The following is a 14,019-nucleotide window of genomic DNA, read 5'->3' on the forward strand; positions in this document are numbered from 1 at the left end:
AGCTGTGCTCCTGTGCCCCACAGTTACTGCACACTGTAAGATTATTTCACTTTTATTTAAATCCTGAGATAAATTTAGGAAGGCTACAGAGGGGTTTACTAGATTAAAACTGTTAGTTCACACACGGCTCTCGTTTCAGCTTCTGACAAGTTCTTTAATTGTGAAATCAAGCGTCTTTCTTACAATTTCTCCAAAAAACACATTTTTTTAGTAACTGCACACCAGCTTATTAGTAGTTTTGTCTTTGAGGTTTTATATCTCGGTATAACATTCAAGTCGCACAATAATTTCGACAAACTGGCGGCTCCCTTTTCTCCTCCTTGGGAGTCTTTTTACCTCCCATTTGCAGCGCTCGCACTTCTGCATGCATGCTTCGCGAGTTATTAAATCACATCTGTCTCTGTTTGTAATATCAGGAAAGCATAGTTGCACATTCTTGGCAACATCAGGTTTTAACCCACTCAAGTAAATTTGTTTTATTACTGTGGAAGTATCTTTATTCACTTCCTTTTCATCGGCTAACCCCGAGTATACTATCCATAAAGCTATAAACCTTTCTGTAAAATCTGAAAACATCCTCACTTCCTTCTGCTGACATGCTGTTACTTTTCTCTAATCAGTTTTCGGTGGGAAATGCTCTTTCAAAAATCTCCACACTAATTCCCACCCTTCTCCCAGATTCTCTCTTAAGGCGTTCTATTTCTTCTTTTGCTTTTTCTTTTTCTACATATACAACTTCGTTTCGTTCAGCCATTGCTTTTAGCTTTTCCATCAGGGATTTTTCCGTCTTATCTATGATATTCTGTTGAATTCTCAAATATTCCTCTAAATATTTTTATCCAAGGGTTCATACACTTTTCTACATTCCTGTTCAGCCTAAATTCCGTCTGACAGTCAATATTTCTTTTAAGTTTCAGTTTGGATTAATCAAACTTTTTTTTCCCTTCACACCAAACCATTTTCACGTCTCCCACGCGCCCCGCGGAATCCCCCAGTCGAGACAAACTGACGAACTATCACAATTCGGGAACATGGACCAGGTTCGAAATCCTGGCTTTAAACACACAGTTGAATCGAGTTACCATTTTCGGCTCTTCTGCGAGTACAGTTCTACTGTAGTTACTACCTTCAGCCGTACTGCAGTCGTGTACCAGGATGCAACACCTGGATTTTTTCGCACGGGCAGGGCGAGATGCTATTCCTTCAGCAATCCCTCCTTTTCTACCCCACCTTCACAAAACAGGCATCTAAAACACATACACCATTAACTCATTTTTCTGTTGTACTCGCTTCAGCTTCAGGAAAACCCTGAACCCACCACAGCAACATGGAGAGGACAAGGGACTTTTTAGAAAAGAGGAGTCCTTACCTCTTTTTAGAAGCGGCCACCTAACTTTTCCTCTCCATGTCCGTGTGGTTTAATTTAGATGGATACTTCTTCATCATTTGGGTCACGTATCCGCCAATCTGCCTCCTCCTTTTTAGAGGACGTTGTAAACCTTTAGGAACAATATGATCTAGCAACAAGGTTATGTCACTGTAATTAGGCTTAAGACAATCAAGAACAAGGCGCTTGCCTTTCTTCTAAATTCTTTACGATCATCAGGCAATTAAGGAAAAGACTTAACTAATGCAAATAATTCACTAGGAGACCAATGTTAATGTACTGTACATATGCTGGAGTTCCTTCTGGACCTGAAAAAGTGCACATTGGTATTTCACAAACAAGTGGCTCCGGACCGCTTTCTAATTTCGGTGGAGACTTTTTCTTTTTAGTACGCATGGCCATGACTTTAGCTGCAGCTTGCTGTTCTTTAGTTTCAAGACTAGTCTTTTTTTAAGCTTCCCATTATTTCTGTGATTCCTCTTTCCATTAAATAAGTTTTCCAATTCATTTTCTTTCATTTCTTCTCCTTCTCTTCTAAGTTTCCCCTTCTTCAGGAAACTTCTTTTTCCTAATTCAACTTTCCTCTGTCCATTCTGATTCACTTACAAAGATCCTTCATAGTTATGGGCCCCTAATTATCATATATAAATTATGTGCAAGTTCCCTTACACCTATTACCCTAGCTTTACAGTTCATGAACATAATTTTTTTCCCTAACCCAGGCTATAATTGTTTCTCCGAATTTGTCGTACATGTACTTTTGCTGGACTGCTCGGTCCCATTTTCGTCTTTGAATTTTAATTTCCCATTTTTACCGATCGGTGCCTTACTTTAGAACCTTATCACATTAACTACTCCGCAGAGCAAAAACCACACGTCTGTGTTAAGATAAGTTCTTTATATGAGTCCCAGACTCATCAAACCCGCGTGAGAACACCCCTGTGGCTCGCTTCTCAAACTATTAATTTTAAAGGATCACTTACTGACGTCAGACAGCTGCCAATTCTCCAGACGCGTCTCTGGAAGGATAAACAGTTTATCCTCCGAGGTTCGTCCAATTTGCTAAAATTGTCCGGGTCCGGATGGAGTTTCAGCAGCCGTTCGCGTTCAGGTTTGTGATCCCGGACGAGCCCCCAAACTGTCATGGAAATATAACTATCAAGGAAGCCACAAGACAGAGTTCTCACCTGAGTAAGGTCTTTATTTCAATATTGCAATATTGGGAGCCCTGCTGCCACTTCGCCAAGTGCAACCAGAGACTCAATTTGTTACAAGCAGTACAGGGTTTTTATAAGACGTTGCGCTGTAAAAAAGTTCAGCACTTGGTCCCTTCTAAAACTTCCCCTTTCTCTAAGAGAAAACAGATTACATCATAGAGCGAGAGAAGAAAACTAGATTTGTTATTCAAAGCTTATCAGTTACTTTCAGCTAATTCTAATGACCCAGACAGCATATATTATTTTGGTACATTGTCTTCTAAACTAACCTAAACAGTGTACTTTGTTGACGAACTGTTTTCTAAAATTCTGCACGTACTGTAGCATAGCAGTTGTATCCTTGAAATATTATCTAAAAGCACCAATATATTTTTTTTTCAAAGCTCTCTACATTTTTAAGAATCAATTAACTCATTAGATTTCCACTACACTGCTCCCTCACTCCTAGCTGAAAATGCTATGAAAGGGTCTTTCATTTAACTGTGGGCTAGAGGAAAGATTTTTTAAAAGGCCGCTTCAACATCCATGGAGCAAAGGCTACCTCCACAGGAATTTATGTTCCAGGACTTACTTAAGCAAACAAACAGGAAGAAATGCAGGTTGCCAAAGAAAAGTTTTCCACCTACACAAAAAAGTGAAAATGAATACTCGCTAAAGAACAGGACATATTAGGCAATGACCACTGACAGCATCTGTCACTATATCGAGTATAAAGCTAGTTTAGAAAACCAGCTGACAGCACTAGAAAAATCCCTGAACTCCTCTAAATTTTGTCGACACCACATTTGTAATGACGAACTGTCTTGTGCTGTTTGCTGCCCTCTGGTGGCCTAGCCAAGATTATGAAAGGTTCAGATTTGGTGTGAAAGCACTGCATCTTACATCACTGCATGTTGAAGAGGAAAGCAAGAATCTTGCTTTCTAAAGGAACAAGGGCGCAATTATTACCAGACAAAACTACTGAAAACTAAGCTCAGACATAAGGATTAAACTAAATACAAAAGTTAAAACCCATGGAAGCACAAAGTAGTGCAAGATGAAAACTTAAATGCAAAGATTCCAGTGCCCTTTTTTCTGAGGAATCGATTCACACCACAGAGCAGGACAAAAGCAGAAGAGTAAAATGTTACTGGCTTCATACCATGTTTATTTAAATGCACCCACAGACGTTACGGCACATTCTTTTGAAACAAAGTCATACAAACAGGCACAAGCATAGAATATAGGTATAGGTTCTGTTATTTCTGTAAGAAAAACAGTAGGGAAAAACTGTTCCAGCAGGATGTAAGGATGAGGACTGTCATTTAAATGAAAACAGCAGCATTCCAGGTGCAAACTAATGTGGTTGCAATCAATGTCCGATAAAGGTGACTGTAAAAAAGACAGCACAAGTAAAAAAAAAAAAAAAATTAAGGCTTAGAGGAGAGGAAGGTACACTGTTTTTTTTTCTGCTAGTTTGTTCACTTTGGTGTTCTCCTTCGATTGCATATCAAAAAAGGACTGCCCTCGCGGCGCCCTTTGGGGGGAGCCGGGAGATTTCGGGGATCAGACCAGACCCCCCGACCTCACACCAGCGTGGTGAGCTTGTCGATGAGGTCGTCGAGGGTGTAGGTCAGCAGCTTGATGTCCTCCTTCTCCGACATGCGGTGCAGCCCGTGCTTGCGCAGGATGAGGTCCACGTCCGTGCTGAGCACGCGGTCGGCCACCTGCAGGGAGGTGTGCCAGCTCACGTCGGGGTCCTGCATGCCGTGGATGAGCCGCACGGGGCAGGTGACGGGGATGGGGCTCTGCAGCACGCAGTGGTGCTCCGCCTCCCGGATGAGGTCCAGGCTGATGCTGTAGAACCCCTCCTCGTTGTGCTTGGTGGGGAACTTCCACACTCCCTTGTCTTCGATCTCTTTCCTCGCCTAAAAAAAAAACAAAAAAAAAAGCGCCGTGAGGGACTCGACGCGGAGCAGACCCGGGAGCTCGGGTCCGAGCGCGACGCAACACGCCGTGCAGGAGGCGTGTCGGGCCAGGGCTCCCCCGCCGAGCGGCGCGGGCCGGGCCGGGTTCATTCGGGATCTCCGACTCTCTGCGCCGGCGCCTTCCTCTGCGGGACATCGCTGCGCTGGGCGGAGGCCGGCCCCGCGAGGTTCCTCTCTCCCTGGGCTAAGGAAAAGGGCTCTCGCTTGCCTCTAGGGGAAGGGCCTTGAAGGCCGTGACGAAGTGATCGGCGGCAGTCGCGATGCCCATGAGCGCGGCCGTCTTCTCCGGCCGGGCGATGGCGGCCAGGAGCATCAGCCAGCCGCCCATGCTGGATCCCACCAAGACCTGCAGGACAGGGAGAGAGAGAGACAGAGAGTGGGAGGGGAGGGCCCCAATCACAAGACCTGTAGGACAGGGACAGGGACAGGGACAGGGACAGGGACAGGGACAGGGACAGGGAGTGGGGGGGGAGAGCCCCAATCACAAGACCTGCAGGACAGAGAGAGACAGGTTCCCACACCTGCCAGAGTCACAACGGGTCCCAATCCTACTGGGAGAGGGAGGAGGGAACTCCGTTGATCTGGCAGCCCAGTATGTGATCTCCTGTCACAGCCTGAGGAACAGTGAGTCTGTCTCCCAATAATGCTCCAGCCGCCTACAGTATATGTCAATATTTTATAATATGTCTTTGTTGTAAATGTCTGTAATATGTCTGTAGATTTTATTTTACTTCTATTTTTTGTTTTGTTTATTATTTTTATTTGCTTTGGCAACACTGACTGTACCCATCGGTCATGCTAATAAAGCACCTTGAATTGAACTGAATTGACAGAGGCGGGGGAGGGGGAGCCCCGATCACACTCCCAGCACTGCCCCCCGCTCCCCGGAGAGGTCTGGGGGTGACTGCTAGCTCAATCCGGGACGGCTCCTTCAGTACGGGCCCATTGTGGCTGGGCTCTGCTTCACGCCCACTCGCCTCTGAACATTCAATTCAATTCAACAAGCTCTACTGGCATGGCCGAGGAATTACAGCGCTGCAACAGCATATGCAATTGACACAACATAGACAGACATTTACTATACAAACACATCATAGGACATTTACATACAACGTACAACACATAGAACATTACCTAGAGATGGGCTTAATGTTTTCCAGGCTGGGACAGGAGATCACACACTGTATTATAATTACGGAACAAGCAAAGGTTTATTCCATGGTGAAAAGAAAAGAGACGCAATGTTTCGGCTGTGGAGCCTTTTTTATCTTGTGGAACCTGAACTCTTTTCTCTGCTTGTTCCTTTTGTAGCCTACGCACACGCTGATGCAGCTACCTACTTAAACTTTTCTAAATCTTACCGTCTGCTCCTCAGGCTGGGACGGGAGACCACCTACCGTCTCCTCTCCCGGGAGGACTGGGAGCTGCTCTGAACAGACTGACCGGAGGCAAGACTGACCTGGGGGCCTTCCGTGAGCTCATCCAGCACCGCCAGCACATCCTTCTTCCAGGTGCCTATCCTGCCCTCTTCAAACACGCCTTCCGATTCCCCACAACCTGTGTAGTCAAACCTGAGAGAAAGCCCCAGGGGGGGGTACATATCACAGGCTGGCATTCTGACCCTACGTCATTGCGGAATCGGCACAAGTACATGTTATTAAACGATCGCGCCCCCCTGCTATGAGCAATGGTGCTGTTTTTCTGAGGTATTATCAATTATCATTGTTATAATGGGTTAGCTTCTCCAGATCGGGAGCCATATTTATTACAACATCCAGCTTAAGATATCTCATTTCAGTGCGTCAGGTTTACTGCAGCCTTCGTTTGAAACGGCCTGACCCCTTGCCGTAATTACAGACAGCCAATCCGGTCCATGGTTTACACATGACCCTAAACACGGCGGGGTGTTAACTGCTTCATTAAAACATGAGCCAGACTTGTGTGGAAGCCTCAGTTTTCTCTGTTCTTGGTGTTCCTCATTTTCTTTTTTTGCTTGCCACCTGTAGAAGCGATGTTTTTCTTTTAGCAATCATTACACCATTACATCAAACACTGCACTGTCAATGCATTACCTATTTGAAACAGAGGGCAAAGTTTAAGCACTGCAATACCTTATTCAAAGGTTACCTTCACTGGTGCCCGGGAGAAGGGAGCTGGGAGGTGCAACTTTCAGTACATGAGAAGGACATTCATACGCATATCTGAACAGGCTGTGTTATTGTTAAACTGGAAAACAAACAAAAACTGCTGTTGCTCCAGTAATCCAGGATCATAAGACCCCACTCTGGAGTTCTAAAATGAATCACCTTAAATACGAATGGCCTAGCGACTTGCAGAAGTCTTCCAAGGCCACTGCTTTCTGTCCATTCATGGTGGAGGCAAACCCTGGCAGATACACCACCCCTGGACTCTTGCCTTTCACTTTCTGGTAGGCCAGCTTCGGGAGGTCGGGGCGACTTAAATACTGCACTGAGGACTTGTGCCTAACACCTTCAAGGAGAAAAACAACAACAACAACAAAACTGATGAGCTCTTAAAAGGGAAACTTGAGTTGAACAAGTAATCACTTTTGCTTTGATCCTAAGCCTTAATTTGACACAAGTGTTTTTTTTTCCCCTAGATGATAATGAAATATCTTCTCCTTTGGGTCGGTTTATTCAATTCAGTTCAAAATACTTTATCACAGGTCAGACACGCACCAGCACAGGATGAGAAACGGAAATCAAGCACTGATAATTACGATACTCCCCCAAACCAAAAGGCTTTCTTCGTGCATGTAATGTAGGCATAGTTATTTACAGGAACTGTCTCACATAAGGGTTTAATTTCACCATAGTTAAACACCGACAGCTGAACTGGAATGTTAGTGCTTTGCTGCAGATGTCACATTCCAGTAAGGTAAAAATCTCATTTTCACAACCTAAAAGGCCACAAAACAGGAAAAACCAGAGGTGGTTAAATGAACAAAGAATCTATTGCATGATTCCTACTGGTTTTCACTTGTGAGACGTTTCAATACATGTACAAAATTAGAAAGGATCCTATGAAGTATTATAAAGTATCACTAAGGTAAAAATTAATCTATGGTGGGGAAGGATGTACAGTATAAGCTGAGTGAAAGAGAGCAGCTGATTGTGGGAAACAAAGGCACACAGTATAGCCAGGTTCTGAACCCCCAGGCGCAAGGTAACTAGGCTCTGGGTGGGCTGGCACCATGTGAAAACCATCCCCTGGCTTTTCTGTGGATGCTCTAGTTTCAGCTGCCCGTGGGGCTTCATACCGAGAGGCAAATCTCTGTACTGTACCTGCCGCAAACTCAGCCACCTCCCGGCCTTCCCCACGTTTCCCATCCTGCGCAATAATAAACAGACGCACACTCAATCTTCAGACACGGCTAAAATCACACGCGCCGTCTCGGCTCTCGCGATCAGGGTCGGCCTGCGGCAGACTGCACTTCTGCTGCCAAATCTCGCCTTAAACACGTTAATGCCACAGGAAGGTCTATCAAATGAACTTGGCTTCACTGACATGCGGTACATATACTTCTCCAAATATTTCATCCAGAGAAGGGCAAGACCTTCTGTTCGAGCGAACCCGGGACAGTTTCTTTAAAGCTGAAGGCCACCAGGCTACACTTCACTGCGTCAAACCACTGCAAACGCGACACCCCACACGCCAGGACAGAGCCTTTTACCTTCGCTGTAGTGTACAAGTCTTCCACACGTGTCAGTCCTGTCTCACGCTTACAGCCCACATTGGTCCTGAGACCTCCTCTTAAGACACTCCAGAAGGACACCCATAACCAAGGGGATATTTTAAATTAAACTGTTTTGTTGTTTTTTTTCATTGCAAGTATGCAGACAGATACACAGAAATATAATGTCATTTTTTATGACTTTTCTTAGGTACCCGGAAAACCCTCAGTTATAAACCGTAGCGAACTTCCCGAGTCCAGCACCAGCGTGGTGAAGTGTTGAGAAACACGGGTTCCTGTGCAGTTTACTGAAAGATTAGTCATCTTCAGTGTGAGCATAGCAATGGTGTCTGTAGTCCCCGGCTGAATTTATCATAAAAGACGTGACAACGACATCGAACCCGGCGCTGTCCGATTTTCGGCCTTTATTGTTGTCTCCATGTTCTAAACTGTAACTATTTTGCCGAGGCATTAAAACGTTGTTCCCTTTCCGACGGTAGGCGATAATAAGGAGATTTCCGACGTACAGCAGAGCAGTCAGACTGAACATAACCGAACGAAAACAAACATCGCGTTTCTTCCCCCGCAGCACGGAGCGCTGAGCCAACGGCCCGGGTCTTTACAGGACCATCCCCCTTTAAAACCTTCAACCAGCGAGACTCGCACTTTCCTCAAAAACCGTCACCGGCAACGCGAATCGTCATCGGTCAGCTTCCACGCTTCCGATAGACGTCCTCCCTATCGGATCATATTTTTTTCCCGACTGCATATGAAATGACGAGGTGATGTAGAACAGCGTTTTAAATGCACAGCTAACCGTGTTTGGTGTTACACCTCCAATTAAGCCGCCCAGACTAGGACAATCTAAAGCAGGAACAGACAAGGCGCATTTATTATTGTTTTTGCCGGATACACGCTGCGTTTTTACACATTTTATTACAAAGAAACGTTAATCTGGTCTGTTGGAAAACCGCTTTAGGGAGGAAAAAGTCGCTCCCTGGCCTTCTGGAGCTGCCTGGGCCCCTAACACTCCCCCTGCGATCTCTCCCTTCCTCCTCCCGACAGCGACGGATACTTTCCACCCCCCGTGTTTCAGCAACGCGAGCTGCGTGGCCGCTAGCAAGGGCCAGAGTACTGACCGCCTGCACTGCTGGACGAGGGCGCCGTCCCGCCGCCGCCATGGCCTCCGGTCCGCAGGAGTCTTCTGCAGCACCTCCCCAGCGCCACGGCCGCCATGCTGGATCGCAATTCCCGGCCCAAACACCGCGAGAGGGAAGAGCCGCGCGGAGCGAGCGAGCGAGCGAGCGAGAGCCAGGCGCGCGGACCTGAAAGTGAGAAGGGAAGGCGCGTGAGGCACGAGGGCAGCCCAGCGGCTGGTGAGCAGACTGGTCCCCTTCGCCTCGGGTACAAGACCGCTTATCTAAGAAATGGGCTTTTCAGTTCATATCTGCCGCCACCCGACATGTTTTAGTACTTTGTTGTTGAGGAGGGAGGGGGTGTGTGTCATGCGCTCGTCCTGGCTGCAGGTATAGGGTCACAAATTCAGTCCTTGACTCAAATTGTAGTTGAAGAAGTTGAGTTGGGGAGCTGCGTCAGCATGCGTAGGCTGCAAAGGATCAGATAAAGGTTTATTCAAAGCTGAAAAGAAAAAAAGGGACACAGTATTGCGACTGTGGAGCCTTCTTCGTCTGAAAAGAAGAAACTCCAAAGAAGAGACGTCGTGTCTCTTTTCTTTTCAGCATGGGATAAACCTTAACCTTTTCCTCTTCGCGCTTAGGTTGTTCCACTGGAACAGAAAGGAACCCACAAAGTAAATACGATGGATCTAGTTGGAAAAGCTATTGTAGGGTTTGGGAGCTTCAGATTTTCCGTTGTCTGTTCAGGTACTGCAAGGTTTGCTTTTAAAATATTCCGGAACCGTTTTACAAAATCTCATCTGAAACCATGCATCTTTTTTTTTTAAATGGAAAACGAGGTTATTACGGTTTTAATTCGGGACAACCGGCAACCAAATCCTCAGTTTTATTTGCATAATCTGTGCACGTGTTAATTCGCATTCCTGGAGTCACATGTGAACCAAACGTACTTTATTCAAAGTAGCTACACGTTTCCAGTTTAAGCAGTTCAGGGCATTTTTGGAATGAAAAGATATACAGGAAATCTCCACAGGGAGGTTGTTTTAGAAGGACAGGCTCTTTCTTCTGATACTGGCTTCAGTTATGGGGTTGTAGCTTCTCTCTGCCTCTGTTAATATAATTGGCCTGAACTCTATATTGCGGCTAAAATGACAGGAAATAGAAAACATACGTAGCCGGGATCAAAATGAGAAATTATTGGAATGCGACTGTTTGAAAGCTAAAACAATATTTAAATCTAATTGTCATCATAAGTTTTTTTTTTTAGATTGATCAGGAAATTAACTAAAATTATTAGAACGACTGCTTCTGTTACGCTTTTAAGTCGCTTTCTTATAACGTGGGATGGAAAATTACGCAGTAATCGGGAATGGAGTCATCCAGAGAAAACGCCGTGTTTGGCTTTTTTTATCATCAAACGGGAAATTATTGTTAATAGCAGCGTTGAGGGAGTTCGATAGGTGCGAATCCTAGCCAGAAATAATTTGGGGATCGGCGAGATAACTGCAGACGTTGAATCACACGTCTTTTGGCGTTTAAATGTTGAATAATTATATTGTGACCTTTTTTTATTATTATTAAGGAGTTGTGCGCTGCTCAGTAGATGCGACCACCTTTGTGCTCTCTTTGAGAGGAGGATGAGGGAGGGAGGGGAATTGTTCCCATCTCCAGTGCCGTTACTGTCCATCAGGTCAAACGTGTGCGAAACCCAGCAGTTAGCCTGCCGTGTTATTGGAGGGACGATGCGAGCCAGTTTGCACATGGACGAAGTGCTCGCCGGGGCTTATTTTCAGATGAGAGAGATTTCCGCAAATCTGTGAAATGCCCGAAGTGCCAGACCTCGCCTTTTCGTTCCCGGCTGTTTGCAGTTCGACTCAAGTATGTAACTCCGCCTCACGGCGGGTTCAGGGCGCTGTTTTGGACCGAGGGGAACCTGTGCACAGGCACACATCTCATTTCTGAGAAGCGTGCATTTCTTGCTTAAGTGGACATTTATACGTTTTGGGGGTTTTTTTTCTCTCTCTCTTGATTTCTGTATTTCTAGTTTCCCCTCTTGATGGTGTTCAGTCGCCTGCCTGCGATACTGCGAGTTTTGTTCCGTGTGCGGCTGCACCGACCGGTTGGGAGGGTGGGGGGAGGTGAGGAGGAGACGATACTGTATTTCAAGTTTTCATCTTCGCCCTGAACCGTGGCGGCCCCGAGCAAATCTCTGCTCTCCAGTTTGAGACGGCGCCGTGGAGACGGGTCTTCAGCCGCGGTTCCGAGAGCCCGGAGAGGCGATGCGATTCATGGATGAAGAAGGAGGAAGAGGCGATGCGTTTTTCAAACTCGGTCACCGTTCCCTGCGCGATCTGAGCCGACGGAAGGATTTTTTCTTTCAGCCTAAATCACAATTTTAAAAAAAGCTCCTCATGATGAAAAAGGTAAGTTACTTCGAGAGCGCCCGATGGAAGTGCCTGCACTCCTGCTTGGGGGACGGATGTACTAAATCTGTTTTGTTTTTTTCCCTGTTTCTGAAAGTTGTCGCAGGCTGCGTATTATCATCTAAAGTTCATTATAAAGTTACGCTGACATTAACAATCAGGAGCGTAACTTCGCGTCTGAATTGGGGAAACCTGCTCTAAGGCACAAGGCGTGTTTGGAAAATGGATAGCAAGTGTCTTTTCATTTTCGCGATTCATATTTAAGGCTTTGTCGCCGGCCGCTGAGTTTAGCCGGTTGCCATGGCTACTGCGGGGTGATTGAGGGGCCATCCGGCAGAGATGGGGGTTGAACTAATCTTGAGTGCTGGGCGGGGGGGGGTCAAACTATTCTGTGGCCGCTTGCACAAAAGCACTTCCCGGGCGCCATCCAGGAGACCCCCAGAATCAACTGTCATGCTTCTATCATAGTAGACCTCGACTGCTGCTAATTTGATACTCATTATAAACTTAATTCTCTTTGTGCTCCCCCCTAACGTATAGGCGAATAATCTAATTGCGAGATGCATTCGGACAGCGGTGTTATCCTACGTTTTATAAGAAAGGTTTATGCCGGAGTTTTGGTTCGGTTATTTCATTTAAGAAACGTGAAAGACGTTCAGCCACTACGCTGCCTACAGCTCCCCGGCTGCACCAACGCGACTCGTTAACTTTCAGAAGGGCTACCCCACCATCCTAACGGGGGGCAAAGGATTTGCTGAAGCTCAACTTTCTTCAGCTTTGACTTTAAACTAATTCGGTTTTAATTAAATTGCTTTGGACTGACGTTCCCCTGTTTGGCAACCGCATGCGGGAGCATGTCCCCTCAATTAATAAGTCTGTCCCCTTCTGTTGCTGAATGGTAATACCATAAAACGGCTCAGCTATTGATAGTTTAATAGCTCGCCAGCGGTTTTTAAAATGTCTGAGTGCGGGAGTGAGATCCCGTGGCGGAAAAATCTAGTGTTTGGCAGACACGCCGTTATTTTTAATTATGCGATTAAAAAAAAACAGCCAAAAGGAGAGGGGTGGCCTAACTGTTCAGTGGCTAAGCCTAGGCTCCAGTAGTATTATGCACTCGACGAAAATAACTTTTATAAGTGGGTCAGTGCCATCAGAGGTTACAAGCTACTTTGTCTGAAATTAATTTATTTGGGTCATAAAACAAGCCCCCTGTATAGCCCCTGGTGTTTGAACTGCACTCAGAAATGGGCTCACTGGATAAATGTCATTTAGGCCGGAATAAAACAATCCATATCTGCTTTCCAGGCTGTCAGGCTTCCAGCTAGCTGTGCCTTTTCAGGAACTGGAAGAGCTCTGCACTCTCAAATTATCATCTTCTCCCAGCTAATAACACATGGGAGCTATTCATAGTCCAAAACCTTACTCCAGGAATATGTCTAATAAAATGAAAATGCACTGGCATGTTCAAAAATGGGATTGTGTGCATTTGTGGAATGAAGTTCCATCCTTGTACCTTGATGATCTGGTGTCCAGCCCTTGCTGCCGAACCCCAGACCCTCCTAGAAACTACATGCCACTCTCTAGTATCGATGAGAAGGAAGTCTGGCAAACCTGTCTCGTGCTCAAGAGGTGATTTCCTGGTTGGATGGATCCGCTTTGTGCTCCGCTGTTGTTCTTAAGGAGCTCATCAATGAGAGCAGTAAGAGAGTGCAGGTCTTTGTCTTACCTTCTTAGGTCAGTGCTGACAAGCTGATAATATCAGCTGCCAGTTTCTGTCTCTCACAGACGCTTCATTCTTGTCATCTTCAACAATAGAGTGTTCTGTTTCACAGCCTGAGCAGTAAACCATTCAGGTTGTGCGACATGCAAGCCCCCTTCTTTGGTTCTGGAAATGTTGCGTTCTTTTTGGTTTTAGTGCAGGGATTGTCCCCGACAAATGTCTTATCTGCACTCATAAGGTGGAACATCACATGTCACTCAGATAAACTCAAGCTCTCTTCTATCTGATGTTTAAAGGTGTGCCGATTTTTTTTCAGGTATTAATTACGAGCTGGCCAGCCTTTCGGAGGGGTTTACAGTGGACATACTGGCTTGTGCCGGGGGGGGGGGGGGGTGCACCCCAATACTTTTTGAGATCCCCACTTATTTGTGTTGTAGGAAAATAAGCCATCCTTCAGTTTAACCCCAAGAAATAA

At 45.8% G+C, this 14,019-nt stretch overlaps 2 protein-coding genes across 3 annotated transcripts in view; one reads left to right on the forward strand and one right to left on the reverse strand.

Annotated features, from left to right (window-relative positions):
- Positions 1–3,723: 3,723 nt before the first annotated feature.
- On the reverse strand, positions 3,724–9,541 carry abhd10b (abhydrolase domain containing 10, depalmitoylase b). 2 transcript variants are annotated; one of them, XM_069189970.1, is made up of 6 exons: positions 9,405–9,541; positions 7,877–7,922; positions 6,878–7,061; positions 6,031–6,142; positions 4,780–4,917; positions 3,724–4,511 (listed from the first exon to the last, which is right to left on the reverse strand). In XM_069189970.1, exons 1-6 carry the CDS (start codon positions 9,444–9,446, stop codon positions 4,170–4,172), a joined length of 864 nt encoding a protein of 287 aa, XP_069046071.1. In that variant the 5' UTR covers positions 9,447–9,541; the 3' UTR covers positions 3,724–4,169. The 2 variants fall into 2 exon arrangements, with proteins under 2 accessions (XP_069046071.1, XP_069046070.1); XM_069189969.1 differs by lacking the exon at positions 7,877–7,922 and having other exon boundaries at positions 9,405–9,501.
- Positions 9,542–9,562: 21 nt separating this feature from the next.
- The window catches only part of spata13 (spermatogenesis associated 13), a 42,065-nt gene continuing 37,608 nt past the window's right edge, over positions 9,563–14,019 (forward strand). Inside the window, exons 1-2 of the mRNA XM_015341468.2 lie at positions 9,563–9,641; positions 11,446–11,824. Coding sequence (XP_015196954.2) covers positions 11,813–11,824 — 12 coding nt within the window. The 5' untranslated portion in view covers positions 9,563–9,641; positions 11,446–11,812. The remainder of the gene's footprint in view (positions 9,642–11,445; positions 11,825–14,019) is intronic.

The sequence above is a fragment of the Lepisosteus oculatus genome, chromosome 5, assembly GCF_040954835.1.
Source record: "Lepisosteus oculatus isolate fLepOcu1 chromosome 5, fLepOcu1.hap2, whole genome shotgun sequence".
Classification (NCBI taxonomy): domain Eukaryota; kingdom Metazoa; phylum Chordata; class Actinopteri; order Semionotiformes; family Lepisosteidae; genus Lepisosteus; species Lepisosteus oculatus.